Here is an 18,703-nt window from a genome sequence, read left to right as displayed (position 1 = left end):
ATGAAACTGCAAATTAGAGTCTAGCTGTTCTAAAGAATATGTAAACAAGAGCACATTTCATTTGAAAACCTTCATGAGAGCCACTTAGCAAACAAAATCCATTCTTAACTGCCAAATACTTCACTGAAAATAGTAAAGTTCAAAAAAGCCATCGCCCTTCAAGGGTAGCTCATTTGCCCTAAATTTCTACCACTAGCCACTATGTGTATGTATAGATTATTTGAATGTAGCATCTTTCAAGTTATTCTAACAGCATTAGCTTTCTTTGCAGAAAATGTATACAATGCTGATTAAAATTTGCTGTTTCATCTCAAGGTCTCTAAGTCAGATATGGAGGGAGGAACGCATTTCTGTCAAATCTGAAGCATCATGTTTTAATACAGAGCACCTACACCTTCAGCACACTGTGTTTTGTAGCCAGATTTATTGAAATAATTTCAACCAAGCAAAAGCCATTCATAATGTTTGGAGGAAACCACATTCACAATATCAACATGTACACAATATGTCTAAGTTATAATTGTTAGAAATTACTTCCTGTTTCCTAGTTTGTTTTTTTTACTTTTCATTAATGTTTATAGTTTTATTTTGGTTTTCATTTACCCATCTCAGTCGTGACAGCGTTGCTGGGTGGACTCGGACACTGCTGGTCACTGGCCTTGATGGTGAAGGTGAGGTTCTCACTGCACTTCAGCTGCGGCAGAGCACATATCCCCTCTGACGTGGTGTTACAGTCAAACATCTGGATGTCACCCATGCGGTCTGTCACTATGGCGATGTAGTCTTCAGCCCCTGCAGACTCCTTATATATTACCCAGGCTGAGTTTGTCAGGCAGTCGATCTCCACGTCAGTTAATTCAGGTATGCAGGGAACTGGAGGTAGCCAGGGGCAGATCAGAAAATTAGTTGTGAATAGTACACACATTCACATTCACAAATTTTACATGTAGATGCATAATGGTCTCCTTATTCAATTTAAATAAAATCTAAATATTATTGATCCTTGCCTGTTGTGATCATTTTTGTGGGGGTGTCTCTGCCCACACATCCATTCCTAGATGGTGTGATGGTGACACTGTACTCTGTCCCGCACTCCAGGGTGCTAAGATTACAACCGCTGTTTGCGCCGGTGCAGTTGTGACGGTGACCTGTTTTGTCAACCGCTGACACCGTGTACAAGACTCCTGCCACGCTGTTGTTCCAGGTAACAGATACAACTCCAGTGCCACAGTTCACAGTAGGAAGGAAGGACGACAGAGGACAGGGAGCTGAGTGGAAGGGGAAGAGGAAAAGTATAAGGAACAGAGTAAATCAAATGTCAAACTGCACAAAAATCAACACTTATTTAAGGTTTTCACACCGCAACAACATTTTAAAAACACAGAGAAAAAGACAGATGTGCCCTTTATACCTAGTTGCTTCTAATCAGATGTACTGTAACCATCACCTGGAGCTTTACCTACCTGCAAGGACCTGTTTTGTGGGGCTCTGGGAACTGTTGCAGCTCATATCTTCAGCCACCACTGTAACACTGTAGGTCAGATCACACTCCACGTTGTCCACTACGCAGTAATGCTTGTCTGTCGTGCAGGTGCTGACGTGACCTTTGCTGCTCGCCACGGAGGCGCGGAACTGTACAAAGTAACCTGTCGACTGCCAGGTAACATTGAGGACACCAGACACACAGTCGAGGTTGTTCTGTATGTTCTGTGGCACGCAGGGAGCTGGAGAGAGAGCAAAGAGAGTGGTTAGATAAAACATCCTATCACTGTATGTTGACAGGATTGATCACAGGCGAGAGTCCCTGAGGAAGACACCGAAATACTACTCGCTCACTTGGATGACCTGGAGGTTAAATAAAATTACTGAAACAGCAGATTAAGTGGTGGTGTTGTATTTGCTTGCTGAACATCATTTGGGTTTAAATACCTACCGGTGCGAATCATTTTAATGTTACTCTTGGGTCCAATACAGTTTTCATCCACACCAACAACATAGACCTGGTACTGCTGTCCACAGAGCAGACCAGATATCTGGCAGCTGGTGCTGCTGGTGTTGCAGGACCACTGGTGGCCCTCCGCATTCTTAGCCACAGCTATGTAGGACACCGAGCCCTGCGAGGGCTGCCACGTCACCGAGATATTGTTTGATATGCAGGAGGAGTTGACTGTGAGGTTGGTGGGAGGGCAGGGAGCTGGAGGAGTGAAGGATGAATGGTCAGTAAGGTCGTTTAAATGCAATAAAAGAGCATATATAAAACATTTTGGGTTTCTTTCAAGAGATAGATGCTAAAATATTCTGTAGATTTGTTGGAATGTTTATTTTGCTGTCAATTTATTCAGACTGCATGCTGGACAATTACTACGTTTACATCTGAAGCTGTTTAATAGTTAGCTGAAGTACTTTAAATAATTTGCCAGAAATAGAGTAAAATAGAAATAATAATTACTCTTAATTAATTTCTAAACAGGTGAAATAATTTGCTAAAAGTAAACATCTGAAAAAAGGATACAAAATAATGGACAAACAGAGGAAATAGTACTCTAAAAGAAATGAACTAATACTTCAAATAGTCAGGTGGTGCTGAGGAAGGGATATTTGAGCTCATCATCTTCCAGCAAATTTTAGATATTAGCAAACTCTTACTTACTTAACGTATTCAATATAAGTTACCTGTGACAATTCTGTGCCAGTCCTGGGCCGGACTAGGGCAGTTCTGTCCCTGTCCACTGACGCTCACCCTGTAGCTCTCCCCACAGCGCAGAGAGGTGACGTTACAGGAGGAGCCGTTGGTGGAGCAGGTCTGCTTGTGTGCAATGTCAAATGCATCGGCCGAGGCATTGTAATACTGGATGCCGCTGCCGGGCGTCCAGGACACCACAGCTGTGTTGGTCTGGCAGTCCAGTGTCGTCTTCAGACCACTGTGGGGACAAGGACCTAGACAGAGAGGGAAAAGTAAATATGTAGATGGAGGATCATGTGGGTGTGCACTACATAAAATAAAATCTAATTTCTAAGTGTGTTTCCCAAGTTCAGTTGATTTTATTGATTCTGCTTGGATTTTAAATGGTCACAGGACTCCATGTAATAACAAGAATAATAAAAGTGTATTTTGTCAGGTACAGAAGAGCTAACAGGAGGGTGAGGGAGTTGTCAGCCAAACACTCTGTTCACACCAATAAAATCCTGCCTGAAGGTCTATTTAACATGATTAACTAATCAGATATCCTGTGTTATTAGCTGTTCTAGTTGTGTTTCATTACCTGTAGTGGCAGTGATGGACTCGCTGACCAAACTGACACAGGAGTCGTGACGAGCCAACACCGTGATGTTGTAGTCCTGCCCACATGCCAGGTTACGGAAGTCACAGTTAGTGTCTGTGTTGTTACATTCAGCATAGTGGCCGAGACTGCCCCGAGCATAGACGGTGTAAGATGTGGCGCCACGTGCGGAGTCCCATGTGACCACAGTGATACCGGTTTTGCAGTCCACTCGTGCTGTGAGGTGGGTGGGAACACATGGAGCTGGTGGAGGAGATAAAGAAGTTAATGTGCGGCATGGCACATGTGTTACTAATAACTATATAATACTCCTCCATCCATCCTCATCACCAACATCATGAAAATACTGCATACACATTAATACATCAGTAATAATGAAATAAATATGTTAGTAAAATACTTTTTTTTTTACCACTACTTTAAATGCAGGACGTCTACTTGAAGTACTGGAGGGTTTCTGCTTTGTAGTATTGCTTTGTAATCACACTAATTTGCAACAGCTTGTGCAGAAACCACAGATAATTACTCCCTGATTTTTCAATCATCAATTTTAATCCAGTAATCACAGAGCTTTGGACCTTGATGGTTCCAAGATGTAGAGATCTTGAGTAGAGAACTATTCTTCATGTCATGTTTATTAACTGTATTCACACTCATAATGATGTTTTTTCAGTTTGTCATAAAATAATATCAATAAGTTCCATACCAGTCACACTGGTATGCATGGATTTACACCAGCTTTGCATATGGTTATTACTTTCTGTTGCAATGGTGTTATTCCTGCTTTAGTGTAGACTATAAATGCATAGTTACATTTCAGAATTGCATTTGCAGATGTAAATTATTTACCTGTGTTGAGCCTTTGAGCAAGAGCTGGTTCACTGCTGCATGTATTTGTGTGGCCGACCACACTGATATCGTAGCTCTCCCCACAGATCAGCTGGTCGAAGGTGCAGTTGGAGCTGCTGGAGTTGCAGGTGTGGATCCTTCCTCTCCTGTCCACTGCTGACACCACCTGCGTCTGGTCTGGGCCTGAGTTTCCCCAGGTCACTAACGCCGAGTTAGCGCTGCACTGTGGATTCACCAACACGTTGTCTGGTTTACAGGGGGCTGGTGATTTAGAGGACAGATAGAGCATAAGATTTATTAAAAATAATGGAGTGATAAGAATGAGGAGATGTGAGTTTTACATAGATTAAGGGTCTAGTTTAAAAACAAAAGTTATCCGCCATTTGCAGTGTCAGGTCAAGTCATTTTTGAGTAATAGAAACCTTAATTTAAAGGAAAAAAACTATGTAGCAAGATTATTTTAACCTGTTTCTAATTTAAATCTACTTCAAGAATCTAAGGATAATTTGATAATTTTAGGAAAAATGCAGATGTTGTAAACAATAAAAAAGCAAGATATAGATTGTTAATGAGTGAACTTTAGAGGTTGTTATCTTTGGACAGAGCCAGGCTACCTGTTTCCCCATTTCCAGTCTTAAGTGCTAAACTAATTGTCTGCTGGCTGGAGCTTCATATTTACGATACAGGCAAAGAAAGTGGTATTTATCTTCTCATCTCGAAAGAAAGTGAATGTGTCTCCAAAAATATCAAACTGTTCCGTTAAAGAAATTAATTTTTAAGAATCATGAATCTTGAAAAGCCGAAAACTATTGCATTTTGCTGCAGTGGAATCAGAAAAATTACAGTTTTGTTTCCATTGTTTTCTTTTTTTCTTTACAAAAGTTGAACTGTAGTGAAACAGGTTGAAATTATTCTACAGCACTGCCTGTAATACCTCTGTACCCTGTCCTTGTGTTACCTGACTGCACTCTGTAGTCGGAGCCCTTGATGGTTCCACAGTCGACTGACGATGTAGTGACGACGACGCTGTAGGTGAGGCCACATTTTAGGTTGTTGATGGTGCAGTTAGAGTTTGTAGAGTCACAAGTCACACGTGTGTCATCACTGCCAATGGCGATCGCAGTGTAAGAGCCAACATCGCCGATGCTCCCCCTCCACTGCACTGCGAAGGAGTTGACATTGCAGTCCAGCTCCGCCTCCACCCTGTCAGGCAGACAGACGGCTGTGGGAGGGGGAAAACATTCAAGTCAGTCATTCATTGGTGTTGAGGTTCAAAACAAAAAGACACACTGAAAGTCCAAATGAGACAGTTGCAAGGAGAAGTAGTTTTCATTTACCTGAGTTAAATGTCAGAGTGGCCCCCGCACTGCTGTTGCACGTCGCACTAGAGGCAATCACAACCGCAGAGTACTGATGTCCACAGTCCAGCTTCACTGAGCAAGTTGTTGTGTTGGAAGAACAGGAAACTTTGTGGCCGTGGGTACCAGTCACCGTAGCTGTGTAGAAGATGGCGTGGGCACTCGGGGCCCAGGACAGCATTCCCAAATTGGTGCCACATTCGGCAGTGGCAGTCAGGTTGGTTGGTGGGCACGGAGCTGGCAGGGAAGAGATTAAGGAAAAAAGAGAAATACATCAGATCATTCACTTTATAGTGAGGTTCTGTAAACCTAGTCAATGTAGCTACAAAGAAGAAATATATTTCTTGTTATTTCATAGGAAAATATGTAATAACACATGTGCATTACTAATCACTGTGACGGGAGAAAATATTGATGAGATAATGTTTCAGTGTATAATACGAAAAAGAAGAATCCTGTTTGCAGACCTATCATAAAAATCATATACCAGTTGGTTTACCTCTATTTTCACTAATTTCTGATGTTTTATAAAGCAAACACTTAATCAATGAAATGAGAAAATAATTAGTAGCTGGTGCCCAAATCACCACTGATTGCTGGTAATGTGAGAATTAATTCATCTCACTGTGATAACTCTGGGTTTCCGAAGATGAGAAACCGAGATATATCCAGATATTAACCTGTTTGAGTTTGTATCGGCTTGCTGAGGACGCTGGTGCAGTCAGAGTCCCTAGTAGCGACTGTGAACGTATACAACTCGCCACACTGCAGCCCGGTGATGACATGGGAAGTCTGGGTTGTGGAGTAGTTTGCACTGGCACCTCCATATTCTTGGGAGTGGAGGAAGTAGTTAACACCACTTTCAGGACTGGGGTCCCAGCTTACTGTGATGTCATTGTTCCCGCAATCTGTCACTCCAGTCACATTGGTGGGAGGGCAGATGGCTGAGAACAAGAGAGGGACAAGGAGATAGACATTTTGAAAATATTGTAAACAAAACAATTGCAAATTACAACCAATATGATAATAGTCCATATGATTTCATATGAACACTTCAAACATTCCAAGAATTATATTAAATATTTCTGAATATGTAAAATAAGAATAATGAAAATAATAAATTATATTAACTCAGTGATAATGTTCCAGTTAGCAACACAATTAATACAAGTAAAAACAAGTTTTTCAGTTACCCTAATAAACAATTAGGTTTTGATTGACAATCAAGATAAAACAACTAGTGAATGATATGTAAAACCTAAAAGGAGAATTATGAGGGCTCTTATAATTTTACACTGTCTTGAAAAACAGTATGTACAACATTATAGGAACTGACTGGTATTTGGGGAAATACATTGATGTCTGCAGTAAGTAGTTGGAGCAATTAGCTTAACTCAGCATAAACCCTGGCAGCAGGAGGAAACGGCTATTCTGTCCATAAGTCAAAAATACACATGCAAGCATATCTAAAGCTCACTAATTACTAAATTACATATATTTTCTATACAAAACTGTAATGTAAAAACAACAATTAGCTGCTGAAGGGAAGTTTGATGCAATTATTTCCTAGCAAACAAAAACTGGGCAGAGGGTAAATTGCTATGCGGATTTTTAAACTTTGGACAGGCCAGGCTAGCTGTTTCCCCCTGGTTCCAGTCTTTATGCTAAGCTAGGCTAACCACCTCCTGACTGGGTCTTATCGGTCACAACTAACTATGGTTGATGCAACATATATTGCAAGTTACAAGCGTTGCTGGCCTGGTTGTCTTTGCCAACAGCTCTTATTCTTTTAAATTCCGCATTTTAATGCTACAACTGCCTTTTGCTGTTCCTCGTTTGCAATATTTTTTTTACAACTAGCGACCTGCAGCAGTAGACAATCTACTTCCTGTTTACACCGGTATACACATGTCCAGTGTATAGCGTTTTCAGGTGCGTTAGTATGGACGGAGATCATTTCTGATACGGAACGCCGTTTTAAAATAAATGATCTACTTAATCCACAGACACGAGCTCGAGCTTAGCACGGAACTCTTGGCAAGAAAGCTAATATTTCCCACAGTGTCAAACTATTCAAACAAATGAAGATGTTATTCTCTGACCTGTATCGAAAGTGAAAGACTGGCTGGGTTCGCTCCTGCAGCCCCTCTCGATGGTGACCACCGTGAGGACGGACGTCTCGCCGCAGTGGAGGTCTGTCAGGTAGCAGCTTGATCCATTGGAGGAGCAGGTGTGTACGTGATTATCCAAACCTGTGGCAACATACAGATCTGCTTGCGGGGCAGGGTTCCAGGTGACATGGCCCACGTTACCGACACACTGCAGGGACACATGAACATCGGTGGGAGGGCAGGGGCCTGTGAGAGAGAGGGAGAACGGGGAGATAGCAGAGTTGAGTGAGCATGTGACATACAAGTTACTGATATTTTAAATAAAAATTAATATTTGAAATGACCACTCAATATTTAATATGAGAGTTGTTGAAGTGAAGTTAGCTACTGAAATCCAACAGTCAAGAGTCTGAAGTGGCAGCTAGAGGAACTACATCAACATCCAGTTGTGATGATCAAACATACAAGGGTTTTCTTGGTATTTGGATGTAGGACTCTGGTGTGTATGCTTGTTTGGTGTGGTTGTTTTAGGCTGTTGTGAAAGCTAACAATTAAACTGTAGTGCAGCCTAAACCACCTTTTCAATTGGTCTTGGTCAGGCTGACTCGTGCAGTTGCTTGTAGGTGTGAAACAAAAGCAGATCAACCACAGAATTACTGTGTTAGCAAAGTTACCTTATACATCATAAAGTGAAAAGGAGTAAAACTGGAGTGTTTTGTAAATTTCCTAATTAAAAGGAAAGTGTGATGCGGGAGTGAATACAGTCACCAAAACTGTCCAGTGAATCAGTTATCTGGCGGTTCACTCTACATTTACCTTTGATTATAAGTCAGTGTGAACATAAAATGGATCAGACCCTCATTTTTTTACCCTTATAAAATGATATTAAAATCTACACTTTTAAATACAATACTATTTAATCGAGGGCAAATGTTAAAGTGCATTATGTGGTCTTCCTCACCTGCAACATAAGTTAATGGGTAGCTGTCGGATCCCTTGCATTGACTAGAGAATGGGGTGATGGTGATCACATAGGTCTGGGCGCAGTGCATGTTAGGTAGGTCACAACTTGTGTCATTTGTGGTACACTCTTTGATATCGCCATCTCTGCTGAGCGCCTTCACTTTGTAGGAAATTGCACCGGGACTGTGTTGCCAGCTCACTGCCGCTGTGTTGTTGTGACACATCAAGGAGGCACTCACGTTCATGGGAGCACAGGGGGCTGATGGAAAAGCAAAAGAGGAAACATCATACATGGAAATCAAAGGAGGCCTGAAATGATGGGAAAAGTTACTCTTCACCCTCATCCACACAGACACACACACACACACACACACACACACACACACACACACACACACACACCTTGCAGATGTCCCATCCATCTCTCACCTGTCTGTATCTGTGTTACCCCAGCCATGCTGCTGTTGCAGTGGTCAGCCACAGCTATCACTTTCACGTGATATACGTCACCGCAGAGCAGTGGGGGCAGGGAGCAGTCGGTCTGGGTGGTGCTGCAGGAGGCCATGTGGTCTCCAGAGTGGGCGTGGGCGTGAGCGTAGAAACTCTTCCTGCCCAAAGTCTCGTCCCAGCTAAGGAAGGCCAAGCCAGTCTCACAGGAGTATGTGTACTCCACGTTTGCAGGGGTACAAGGAGCTGGGTGAGAGAGGAGTACAGTCAGTTCCTGAACACCTAACTTTAACCTACAATTTATTATAATCCAATCTTAAACCTAAACCTTTAAAAGATAATGTGTCTTAATTATAATTTACCTGTGACAATCTGAAAAGCAGCGCTGGGTTTGCTCGAACAGTGGACTCCTTGTGCGACAGCCTGGACGGTGTAGTCTTGTCCACACTGCAGTTCATTCAGGGCACAGCTGCTGTTGGTGGATGAGCTGCAGGACGTTGAGTGTCCCAGACTGGAGGTCGCATTGACGGTAACACTCATGGCATCCTCATCCTCAGCCCATGTGACCCAGGCGTGGTTAGAAACACAGTCCAGAGAGTGATCCTGGATCACTGGAGCGCAGGGAGCTGGACACACGATTATCACACATTACTAATTTGTTTTGTAGGATAAATTTCGATATTGGCTTTGAAGCCTTAAACGGAGGAGCTCTTCATTTCTATAAGGTCTCTCTTTACCTGTGGTTACATTGGTTTTGGCGAGTATGGAGCTGTTGCACTTCCCGTCCCCTGCCAGTACAGTCACAGTGTAGGTCTCCCCGCACTGCAGCCGCATCAGTTCACAGGACATGCCAGTGGAGTTACAGGAGTCAACGTGTCCGTTGCCCTCAGCCAGGACTGTGTAATAATCTGCTCCAGCGCTGGCCCACCAAGTCACCGTCACCAAACCAGTGAGGCAGTGCAGGGCAGCGGTCACATTTGTAGGAGTGCAGGGTGCTGGAGAGGGACGGAGAAGATGAGCATCATGACTGTGATTATTTTATGACTCGATAAAAAAGATTATTCCGCTGTACTTAGACTCAGCTGTGTTTGAGCTGAATGCTAACAATGTTCTCATTTAACATATTAGTCATTAAAAAATATAGCGACTTCATCAAAGCTTTAAAATGTTTTGCTCTCAATGTCTCCAGAAATATCATCAAGGAGAAGTCTTGATTTAGGCTTGATTTAATTGAACAATTTAATGTTCACAGAATGGATTAAAATAATTGATGTGATAATAAAATACTCTACAAGACAAATTATCAAATAAAAAGGCAAATGTACATGCAATAAGAAAACATCTGTTAAAGTAACTGAAATTATGGAGAAATGTTGACTAGTCAACTTTTTTGCTGTTATTCTGTATTTTGAATGCTGTGAAAAAATCCTATGAAATGAGCAAAACCAACAATGTTGGTCTGTCTCACTATACTTTCCGACTTCCCTACACTCTCTTCAGCACTCAGCTCCAATCGTATTGGTACCTACTGAGGATGTAAATCTTTGAGAACAGGTTGCAAATTTGTAGTTTTATTTATATATTTATTTATTTGTTAAAAGTCTGAGTAATATCCCAAAACAGCTGGGCACAGTTTTCAGTAAATGTTGGATATGGATTGACACCCAATAAACATGAATGAAAATGTTACCCAGTGTAATGCTGTAGCTCATTAAATGTGTTTTTAATAGTTTTTTGGACAACAATGGAGCACTAAAGCACAGAAGTATAAAATATATCAGTTATAAATACTTGTTAAAAAGATCAATTAATTTCTAGTTTTGGTCTTGTCATGTTGATAATGAGAACAATGACAGGATATCACCATCTCACCGGTTCTCGCTGAGATTATGGCGCTTTTGGAGCTGTTGCACTTGTCGTTGAGGGACACCACACTCAGCATATAAGTCTGAGCACACTGGAGGTCAGAGAAGAGGCAACTCTGGCTAGATGTAGGACACGAAGTAGAGAAACCTCCTGCTCCCTTCAATGTGGAGATGTAGGACACTGCGCCGGCAGCTGCATCCCAGGACGCCTGCAGCGTGTTAGTGGAACACTCCACCATGCCTTGGACGTTCATAGGAACACAGGGAACTGGGAGAGAAAGGAGGAAGGAAAAAGCAGGGAATCATTTTAGTATTCACAGATATTGTGTCTCATATTTAAATTTTTTCCTTGCTCTGTGGGGTTTAACCGACAAACTCACCAGAATTAACAATCTCCGGGACGCTGCTGTGTCCTTCACATGTGCTGCTCATGGCTTTGACTGTCACAGTGTACTGCTCTCCACACATTAAATTCGTCAGCATACAGCTAGACTCCTCTGTGACGTAGCGAAGCACAGTTCCATCTCTGGCCGTGGCGGTGGCGCTGTAGTTTACTGGCACAGATTCAGGGGTCCAGCTGATGGTTAGCATGTTGGTGCTACAGTTCAGGGTGTTGAGCACATTCTGAACAGCACATGGGGCTGACACAGGAGGCAAAGAGTTAGACTCAGTGGTAGTTGGATTACAAATGTATGAAAAGGACTGTAGTAATTGTTGAATTACTTCAAATTGCATTAATTGATTTTGTTTTCTGGCCACAGACTCATAGATACACAGCAGGGAAATCAAATCTATTCAGTCATAAAATAGCTATGTACTTACACTAATTTATAGAAAATAAATGCACTACTCATATTTACTCGTATTTCATATATAGATATGAAATACTGTCGGGCTTTCAGGAAAGTCAATTTTAGGAGCTGCAAAAAGTGTCTTCTCTTGTCTCTTTATGAATGAATGAATGTAAGTATTAATAATCTTGACCTTGAAAACAGTAGTTGACAAACAATAGACAAAACACAAAGTCCATTTAGTAGCTGTTCTGGATTCCATCAAGTGCATCACATGATCTTCCTCATCAGCAGGTGGACTTTGCTCAGCTGTGATGAAGCTTCAGAACAGCTACTACATGAATCTTATAATCTTATTGCATTTTGTCAACTAATGGTTTTTGAATGTTGGGTTTTTTGAGGAGGAGGAAATTTTAAAAATCCAGGAAGAAACAAAAGGAGAGTGTGGAAACAGGATAAGGAAGATGAAGAGGAAAAGTTAAAGACAAAAGTAAAAGGGAGATGTAGAAAAGGATTAAAAAGAAATGGTTTAGGAAGGGAGTAAGAGTAAATAGAGAGAAAGCAGAGATGCGACTCCCTCTCACCAGTTGTACGGATGACTGGCTTGCTGTCAGGACTCTGACAGTCGCCATCAGAGGATGACACAGTGAAGCTGTACTCCTCGCCACAGTGCAGACCCTCCAGCTGGCAACTAAGCCCTGCTCCTGCATCACAGGTCACATTATGTCCGTCTTTGCACATTGCCTTGCCAGTGTAGGACACTGCATTGGGGCTGCTGTTCCAGGTCAACAGTGCAGAGTTACTGCTACAGTTCATTGTGACGCTGAGCTGAGAGGGAGGGCAGGGCGCTGAGGAGGAAGGACACAACAGTTGGTATCAGCTATAAATAAACATATCTCACAGTTACAAAACACTGATTTCTGCTGATCTTTACCTGTCGGCCCTTCCACTGCAAGGCTCCCTGTGCTGGTGCAGGTCTCGCCCACAGCAACCACGCTGACATTGTAAACTTGGCCACATATCACGCCCTCCAGGCTGCAAGACGTCTTGTTGGATACACATTCCAAGCGACTGTCATCTTTACCCATAGCAACGGCGGTGTAGTTTTTGGCGCCACGGCTTGCTTGCCATGTCACTTCCATAAAACTCTGGCCACAGTTTTTCTTCGCCATCACATTAGTAGGTACACATGGTGCTGGGAGTGGGAAAACCTCAGATCAGCTCAGTACATTTTGTTTAATATTTCAATTACTGTCTTGCATCTCAGTAGACATATTTTCACTTTCATGACCTGATTCAAAATGTCCTAAGTCACTTTAAGCCAAAATATAAACAAATATATAGTAAACTCTTTACAAACTGAACTTCTCTTACCTTCGCTGACAGGTATGACCGAGGGAAAACTGACACAGGTCTTATTGATGGACGTCACCTTCACTGTGTACTCCAGTCCACACTCCAGTGTGTTGATGCTCAGTGTGGGCTGTGTGGTGTTATAAGACTTTTGCATGTTGTTATATGAGATCATGGTGATGTAGCCTTCTGCGTTTCTGGATGCGTTCCAGCCAATGGTCAGTCCACCTGACGCACAGTCTACGTCAGCCTGCACGTTGGCCGGCCCACAAGGAACTGGACGGAGAGAAGAAAGGTGGGTTAAGTCTGGCACCTAAGAAATTAGTTGGTTATTATGGCAACGTGAAAATGCTCGAAAAATTTCTTCCATGTAATTATATATTCAGATCTTATGTTGGTCTCAGACTACTCTTGCAGGTTGATCTTCTAGATCTAGACACTTTCCAAAAAGGAAATGCAGAGGTGTGAAGTCCAAATCCTGAAGTCAAGCTGTAAACATGAGCACTAGACTACATGGAGCCAGGCTGTAATGCTCTTTACACACAAAATAAAAAATGTAGTATGGATGAAAAATACAGGCAGAAAATTGCAGTTGTAAGATCCTTATCACCAGTGGTGTAAGAAAAGAACATTTTGGCCTGAGGAAAGGACATGTTACAGTAAATCAAATGGCATGGTCCATTTCAGGACTTCTTAGTCTGAGCTTGTCAGGCTCAGGTCTGAAGTGCAGGATTGTACTTAGTTTTCATCAGTACCCTGATAGTGCACCCTGATAGCTTCTGCTGTAACTAGCTGAATACTAAACTACCTAAATTAGAATTTCATACAGGGCCCATCTACAAGACAGAGTTTAGGTGATGATGCAGGGCTCCACTTAAAGGGTCAGTTCACCCAAATAATTAAAAAGCAATTTTCAGATTTTTGCCCTTGTAATTTTATTGGCATATATTATATGCCAATCTGATCTCCTGAGATGCATTTGAAACATTCTTATATGCCATATAAGAATGTTTCAAATGCATCTCAGATCAAACTGAAATTATCTAAAAATCTAAAATCTAAATTGTCTTAGTTGTTTCAAAGCTTTTAGTTTTTAGTCTCCACGTCTCTAGGACGGCCTGGAACAGCCTTCCCCAGGGTCTGAGAGTAGCTGAATGTGCTGACATCTTACAAGTAAACTTAAAATTTATTTTTTTACATGTAGATCCCAGTGGGAGAACATGAGAAAATATTGTATAATACTTTTATTGTGATTTATTTGAACTGAACCTGTTCCTGGCATTGACCCTAAACTGCTCATAATTTCATTTCATTCAGTACTAGAGGTATATTCCCAATTGAAATTACAACATACCAACCAACACGCGCTTAGTTTGGGGTTTCAGGCCATATTCTAAATAGTTCGTCCTGTTTATATTCTGTAAGTATTTTTCAATAGCTAACTGAGGAGATGAGAGATACAGTGACATGAAAGTAAGTTATAGTGTAGACGAATTATGAGCAGAACGTGTTCCTACCAGACTCCAAGTAGATGGCCTTAGAGGGCATGCTGGGGCAGATGCCATCATGGTGGCAAACAGTGACGGTGTAGAGCATGCCACATTTCAGGTTTTGTACCCTACAGCTGGTTGTAGTGGAGCTGCAGCTGAGAAGTCCTTGGTCTTCATCCACGATGGTGGCGGTGTAGGAGTTCATTTGGGGCTGACCATGCCATGAAATCAGAGCGTCATTGGCTGCACAGTCTAGGGAGGCAGTAATGTTATCCGGAGGGCAAGCAGCTGAAATGAGACAAAGGGACAGTTAAGCAGCAGAATGAAACAAAACATTATTAAACTTGGGGTATTTTGAAATTAAATGCTGATTACAGTTTTTAATAATGAAAATCAGGAGCTTAAGATTCAGATTTTAAAAGGAAGATATCTAAAATATAAATAAAAACAGCCCTGAGCTCTCTGTATTCAGTCTGGTAATGGCAAATAACTCAGACGATGTCCAGCAATAAATCTGTCTGACATTTATAGATTTTTAAAAATTTGCTTTCCAGAAATGTGGTCAACTCTTTCAATATGCTGTATTACAGATCATTGATACAAGTTTGTTCAGGGCTTTCAGATAAAGATATTGACATCTTAGTCCTTAACACTGACTCAGGACCTCTTTCAGATGAAAGAAGCACATCCCTCTTTCTGTTGTTTGTCAGTCTGAGAAGTCACCTAAGCATCTTTACAGTAAAATAACCCAGAAGAAAGAAAACAAGCATCCTCTCAGTACCTGTCTCTATGGTGACCGCCTCGCTCTCAGAGCTGTTGCACATGATGTTGGAGGCAATGACGTACACTGTGTAGTTGGTGCTGCACTTCAAGCCCTGGATCTTACAAGTCAGATCAATGGCGTTACAGTTGTGAATGACACCCTCGCTATCCTTTGCCATGGCGATGTAGAAAATTGCACCTCCGGTCAGCTGCCAGGTGGCGGTGATGGCGTCCGCTCCACATTCCTTCACTGCTGATACGTTGGTAGGAGTGCATGGGACTGAAAGAGAGGGGAGGAATCACAATCAGAATACATTCCACCATGAAACCCTTTCCTTGTGAGAGGGGAGCAAGAGTTGATGTTGCCGGTGTATTCAGAGGTTAACAATGACACTCACAATCAACTTAGTTACAATCATGCTTGTTTTGATAGATAGATATGAAATTTATAATGATATAAAACTGTGAAAAGCAGCAAACTTTCACATTGGAGAAGCTATGAACAGTTTGCTTCAAAAACAACTTGAACAACTGATCAATTATGAAAAGAGTCTCTGTCAGAAGACTAATCGTATAATCGACTCACAGTTTCAGCCTCAAAAGAAGACTTACAAACACTGGGTGCACAGATGGTTTCCCAGGCTCTGGATTCTTTTCCCACCACTGCTGGTATCTAATAAACAGACACTACCGGTTTTGCCTCACCTGTTTCAGCCACAGGCCCCAGTGACCTCGGACTGGCGCATTCATCGTCAAAAGCCGTGATGTAGACAGTCAGATACTCTCCGCAGTGGATTCCCTCTATGGAGCAGCTGTTGGACATTGAGCTGCAGTTGAAGCGGGAATTGTTTCCCTTGTTGCCGAAGGCCTCCACAGTGTAGCGCAGAGCCCCCTCTGCCAGGTCCCACTTGCTGAGCAGAGAATCTGACTTGCAGTCGGCCGATGTTTGCAGATTCTGGGGAATACAGGGAGCTGGAGAGAGGCAAATAAATACAAAGATTATGCTATTTAATATTTTTATTTACAAAAAGAGGTGTAGTGATTCTGTTAAATATGGTTTGTAATAAATATCTGATTATTATTATTATTATTATTATTATTATCATTATTATTATTATTCTTAAGTTTATTATGAGTGCTTATTTTTTAAGTTTGTGAATAGGCGTAAACGTGAGGACTTGTCACCTTTTTATCTGATACATACAGGTCCAGATAAAAAGCAGCCTGATTAGGTTTACAAAAGTATCCATCAGAGGGCGCTCACATCAGCATGGACAACTGCCCCAGAGCTCAGATCAGCTCTTCAGAGCAAACAGTCATATTTTAAATTGTGTTGTACACAAGTTGCAGCAACTTCGAATTATGGAAATGAAATGATGAGATCTCAACAATGACATTCATATTCATACTGCACAGATATAAAGCTTTTGATATAGAGAGATGAGCTGTAGATATGTGTGGTCATACCTGTGCGAATGTCAACAGTAGAGCTGACCGCGCTCTTGCACTCCCCTGAGAATGAAACGACTGTGAAGTAATAGTGTCGTCCACACACTGAGTGTGTAAAGAAACAAGTGTTGTCCTGAGTCAGACACTCCCGGACCACTCCCTGGGTACAGAGAAATCACACAGTATTTACTCTAAGTACCGACTGTAGTCGTTAACTCCTGTTCTCTCATGTCTGTACAGTGAATGTGAACCTACAGCTAGCAGCTGGATAGTTTAGTTTAGCACAAAGACTGGAAACGAGGGGAAGTAGCTAGTCTCAGTCTAAAAGTAACTAAATCTGCACCCGCCAGCCCCTTAAATTCTCACCAATTAACACTTTATATTTCATGTGTTTTATCCTTCTGATAGCGTAGAAAACAAGCTGCAGTAAGGTGGTTAGCAGAAACTTCAGACAGGCACGGCTCCCAACCAGGAAATAGTCAAGTCCATAACCTTCTGTAAAGCCACAACTTGTCATTTTTACTCTTTTTGTACAGACTAAATAACAAGATATACACTATGTAAAGTTGTTAACCTTTGGACCTCCATTTCCAGTCCTTATGTTATGCTAAGCTAACTAGCTGCTGGTTGTGGTTTTATATTTAACATACAGTCACAATAATTGTGTCAATTTTTTCATCTAACTCTCAGCAAATATTATTTACAAGAATGTCAATTAATATCTTTACACTGACTGTACCTGTTATAGAGTTAATCTGGAATATACAATTTAAATTTCATAATACATTCAGCACTCATTAAGAAAAAAGAGTGCAGTCAGTACCTTGGAGTCTACTGCTTTGGCCAGGTAGTAGTCTGTGTTGTTTGTGTGCTCCCAGGAAAAAGTGATGACATCGCTGGAACAATCTCGCACCAGCTCCAGGTTCTTGGGAGGACAGGGGACTTAAAGGAAATAGATATTTATATAGATAGATAGATAGATAGATAGATAGATAGATAGATAGATAGATAGATAGATAGATAGATAGATAGATAGATAGAAGGGACAAGAGAGATAACAGAAAAAACAGTAAATGGGGTTAAATATCAACATCAAAGTGAGCGTCTCAAATCCTCTTTCAGGTTAAAACGCCCTGATACTGAAGATTACGCTCCACTGTTGCTTTTCACTGTATGAGGTTTCAGGTTTAACACAAACACAGGCTTATTCTGAGCGGCCTGAACCCAACACAATATGATATAGACAGTAAAGCTCAATAGGAGACCCAGTTTTCAAAGGAGACACCTAGTGATGCACACAAATAAACGTGTGAACTTAGACGACAAACAAAAGCAGGGGGGGAAAAAAGTTGTAAACAGCTATTCCCAAATGACTTCTGACTGATATGACCTCAGTAATACCTATCCTCAGGTAAAAACAAATTAGGTGTGGTATATTAAAATAAGAATTTAAGCTTGATAGATTGTGACCATACAACCTTGTGCATTTTAATGCTAACAAAAAGCCCATCGTTATGTTAAAATCCCTAATGTTGAATTAAATTTTAGTTTAAACCTGCATTTAACGATCAGCTTTGTGTGATTCTAATGTCCAAATACTGTAAAAAGTCTTCAGAAGATAGTGTTACACATCTAAAAATGATGCCATTTCCCTTTTCTTGTGCCTTTAGGCTTTTATAAAATAAGGTTTTATATCACCAGATTGAGTCTCAAATATTAAATGGTTGTTGACATGCAACAATTACTTCAATTCAGCATCATCCAAGTCGCAGCAGCTTAACAGTGCACAATGTGGCCCCAGGGGTGTGGTTGGACAGAAAATCTCGACCAGGCTCTCCGACAGAATAGAGTGATATGTGAGATGAAAGGATTAACTGCCTAGACAAAATAGATGGCAGGGTGAAGCAGTAGAAGTGTCATCCACAGTTTTAATAGACCAGTTACATTCAGTTGTAGTTGACTGGCATGGGGAGCGGTGGGGGGG

At 41.5% G+C, this 18,703-nt stretch overlaps 1 protein-coding gene across 1 annotated transcript in view; it reads right to left on the bottom strand.

The window, feature by feature from the left end:
- The window catches only part of fndc7b (fibronectin type III domain containing 7b), a 42,209-nt gene that overhangs the window by 19,223 nt on the left and 4,283 nt on the right, over positions 1 to 18,703 (bottom strand). Inside the window, exons 5-29 of the mRNA XM_087180006.1 lie at positions 17,543 to 17,661; positions 16,738 to 16,879; positions 15,976 to 16,242; positions 15,290 to 15,550; positions 14,536 to 14,796; positions 13,040 to 13,294; positions 12,600 to 12,860; positions 12,250 to 12,513; positions 11,255 to 11,515; positions 10,882 to 11,142; positions 9,747 to 10,004; positions 9,372 to 9,635; positions 8,992 to 9,255; positions 8,561 to 8,821; positions 7,591 to 7,845; positions 6,169 to 6,432; positions 5,468 to 5,725; positions 5,089 to 5,352; positions 4,131 to 4,391; positions 3,264 to 3,524; positions 2,674 to 2,937; positions 1,934 to 2,194; positions 1,464 to 1,724; positions 1,008 to 1,268; positions 604 to 873 (exon numbers count right to left, since the gene is read on the bottom strand). Of these exons, the coding sequence (XP_087036132.1) occupies positions 604 to 873; positions 1,008 to 1,268; positions 1,464 to 1,724; positions 1,934 to 2,194; positions 2,674 to 2,937; positions 3,264 to 3,524; positions 4,131 to 4,391; positions 5,089 to 5,352; positions 5,468 to 5,725; positions 6,169 to 6,432; positions 7,591 to 7,845; positions 8,561 to 8,821; positions 8,992 to 9,255; positions 9,372 to 9,635; positions 9,747 to 10,004; positions 10,882 to 11,142; positions 11,255 to 11,515; positions 12,250 to 12,513; positions 12,600 to 12,860; positions 13,040 to 13,294; positions 14,536 to 14,796; positions 15,290 to 15,550; positions 15,976 to 16,242; positions 16,738 to 16,879; positions 17,543 to 17,661 (6,279 nt within the window). The remainder of the gene's footprint in view (positions 1 to 603; positions 874 to 1,007; positions 1,269 to 1,463; positions 1,725 to 1,933; positions 2,195 to 2,673; positions 2,938 to 3,263; positions 3,525 to 4,130; positions 4,392 to 5,088; positions 5,353 to 5,467; positions 5,726 to 6,168; positions 6,433 to 7,590; positions 7,846 to 8,560; positions 8,822 to 8,991; positions 9,256 to 9,371; positions 9,636 to 9,746; positions 10,005 to 10,881; positions 11,143 to 11,254; positions 11,516 to 12,249; positions 12,514 to 12,599; positions 12,861 to 13,039; positions 13,295 to 14,535; positions 14,797 to 15,289; positions 15,551 to 15,975; positions 16,243 to 16,737; positions 16,880 to 17,542; positions 17,662 to 18,703) is intronic.

Source organism: Seriola lalandi, unplaced genomic scaffold, assembly GCF_002814215.2.
Source record: "Seriola lalandi dorsalis isolate HSWRI2012SDOR001 ecotype SW California unplaced genomic scaffold, Sedor1 jcf7180002054885, whole genome shotgun sequence".
Taxonomy (NCBI): Eukaryota; Metazoa; Chordata; class Actinopteri; order Carangiformes; family Carangidae; genus Seriola; species Seriola lalandi.
The sequence above is the reverse complement of the archived record's forward strand: the minus strand, read 5'-3'. Positions and strand labels throughout refer to the sequence as shown.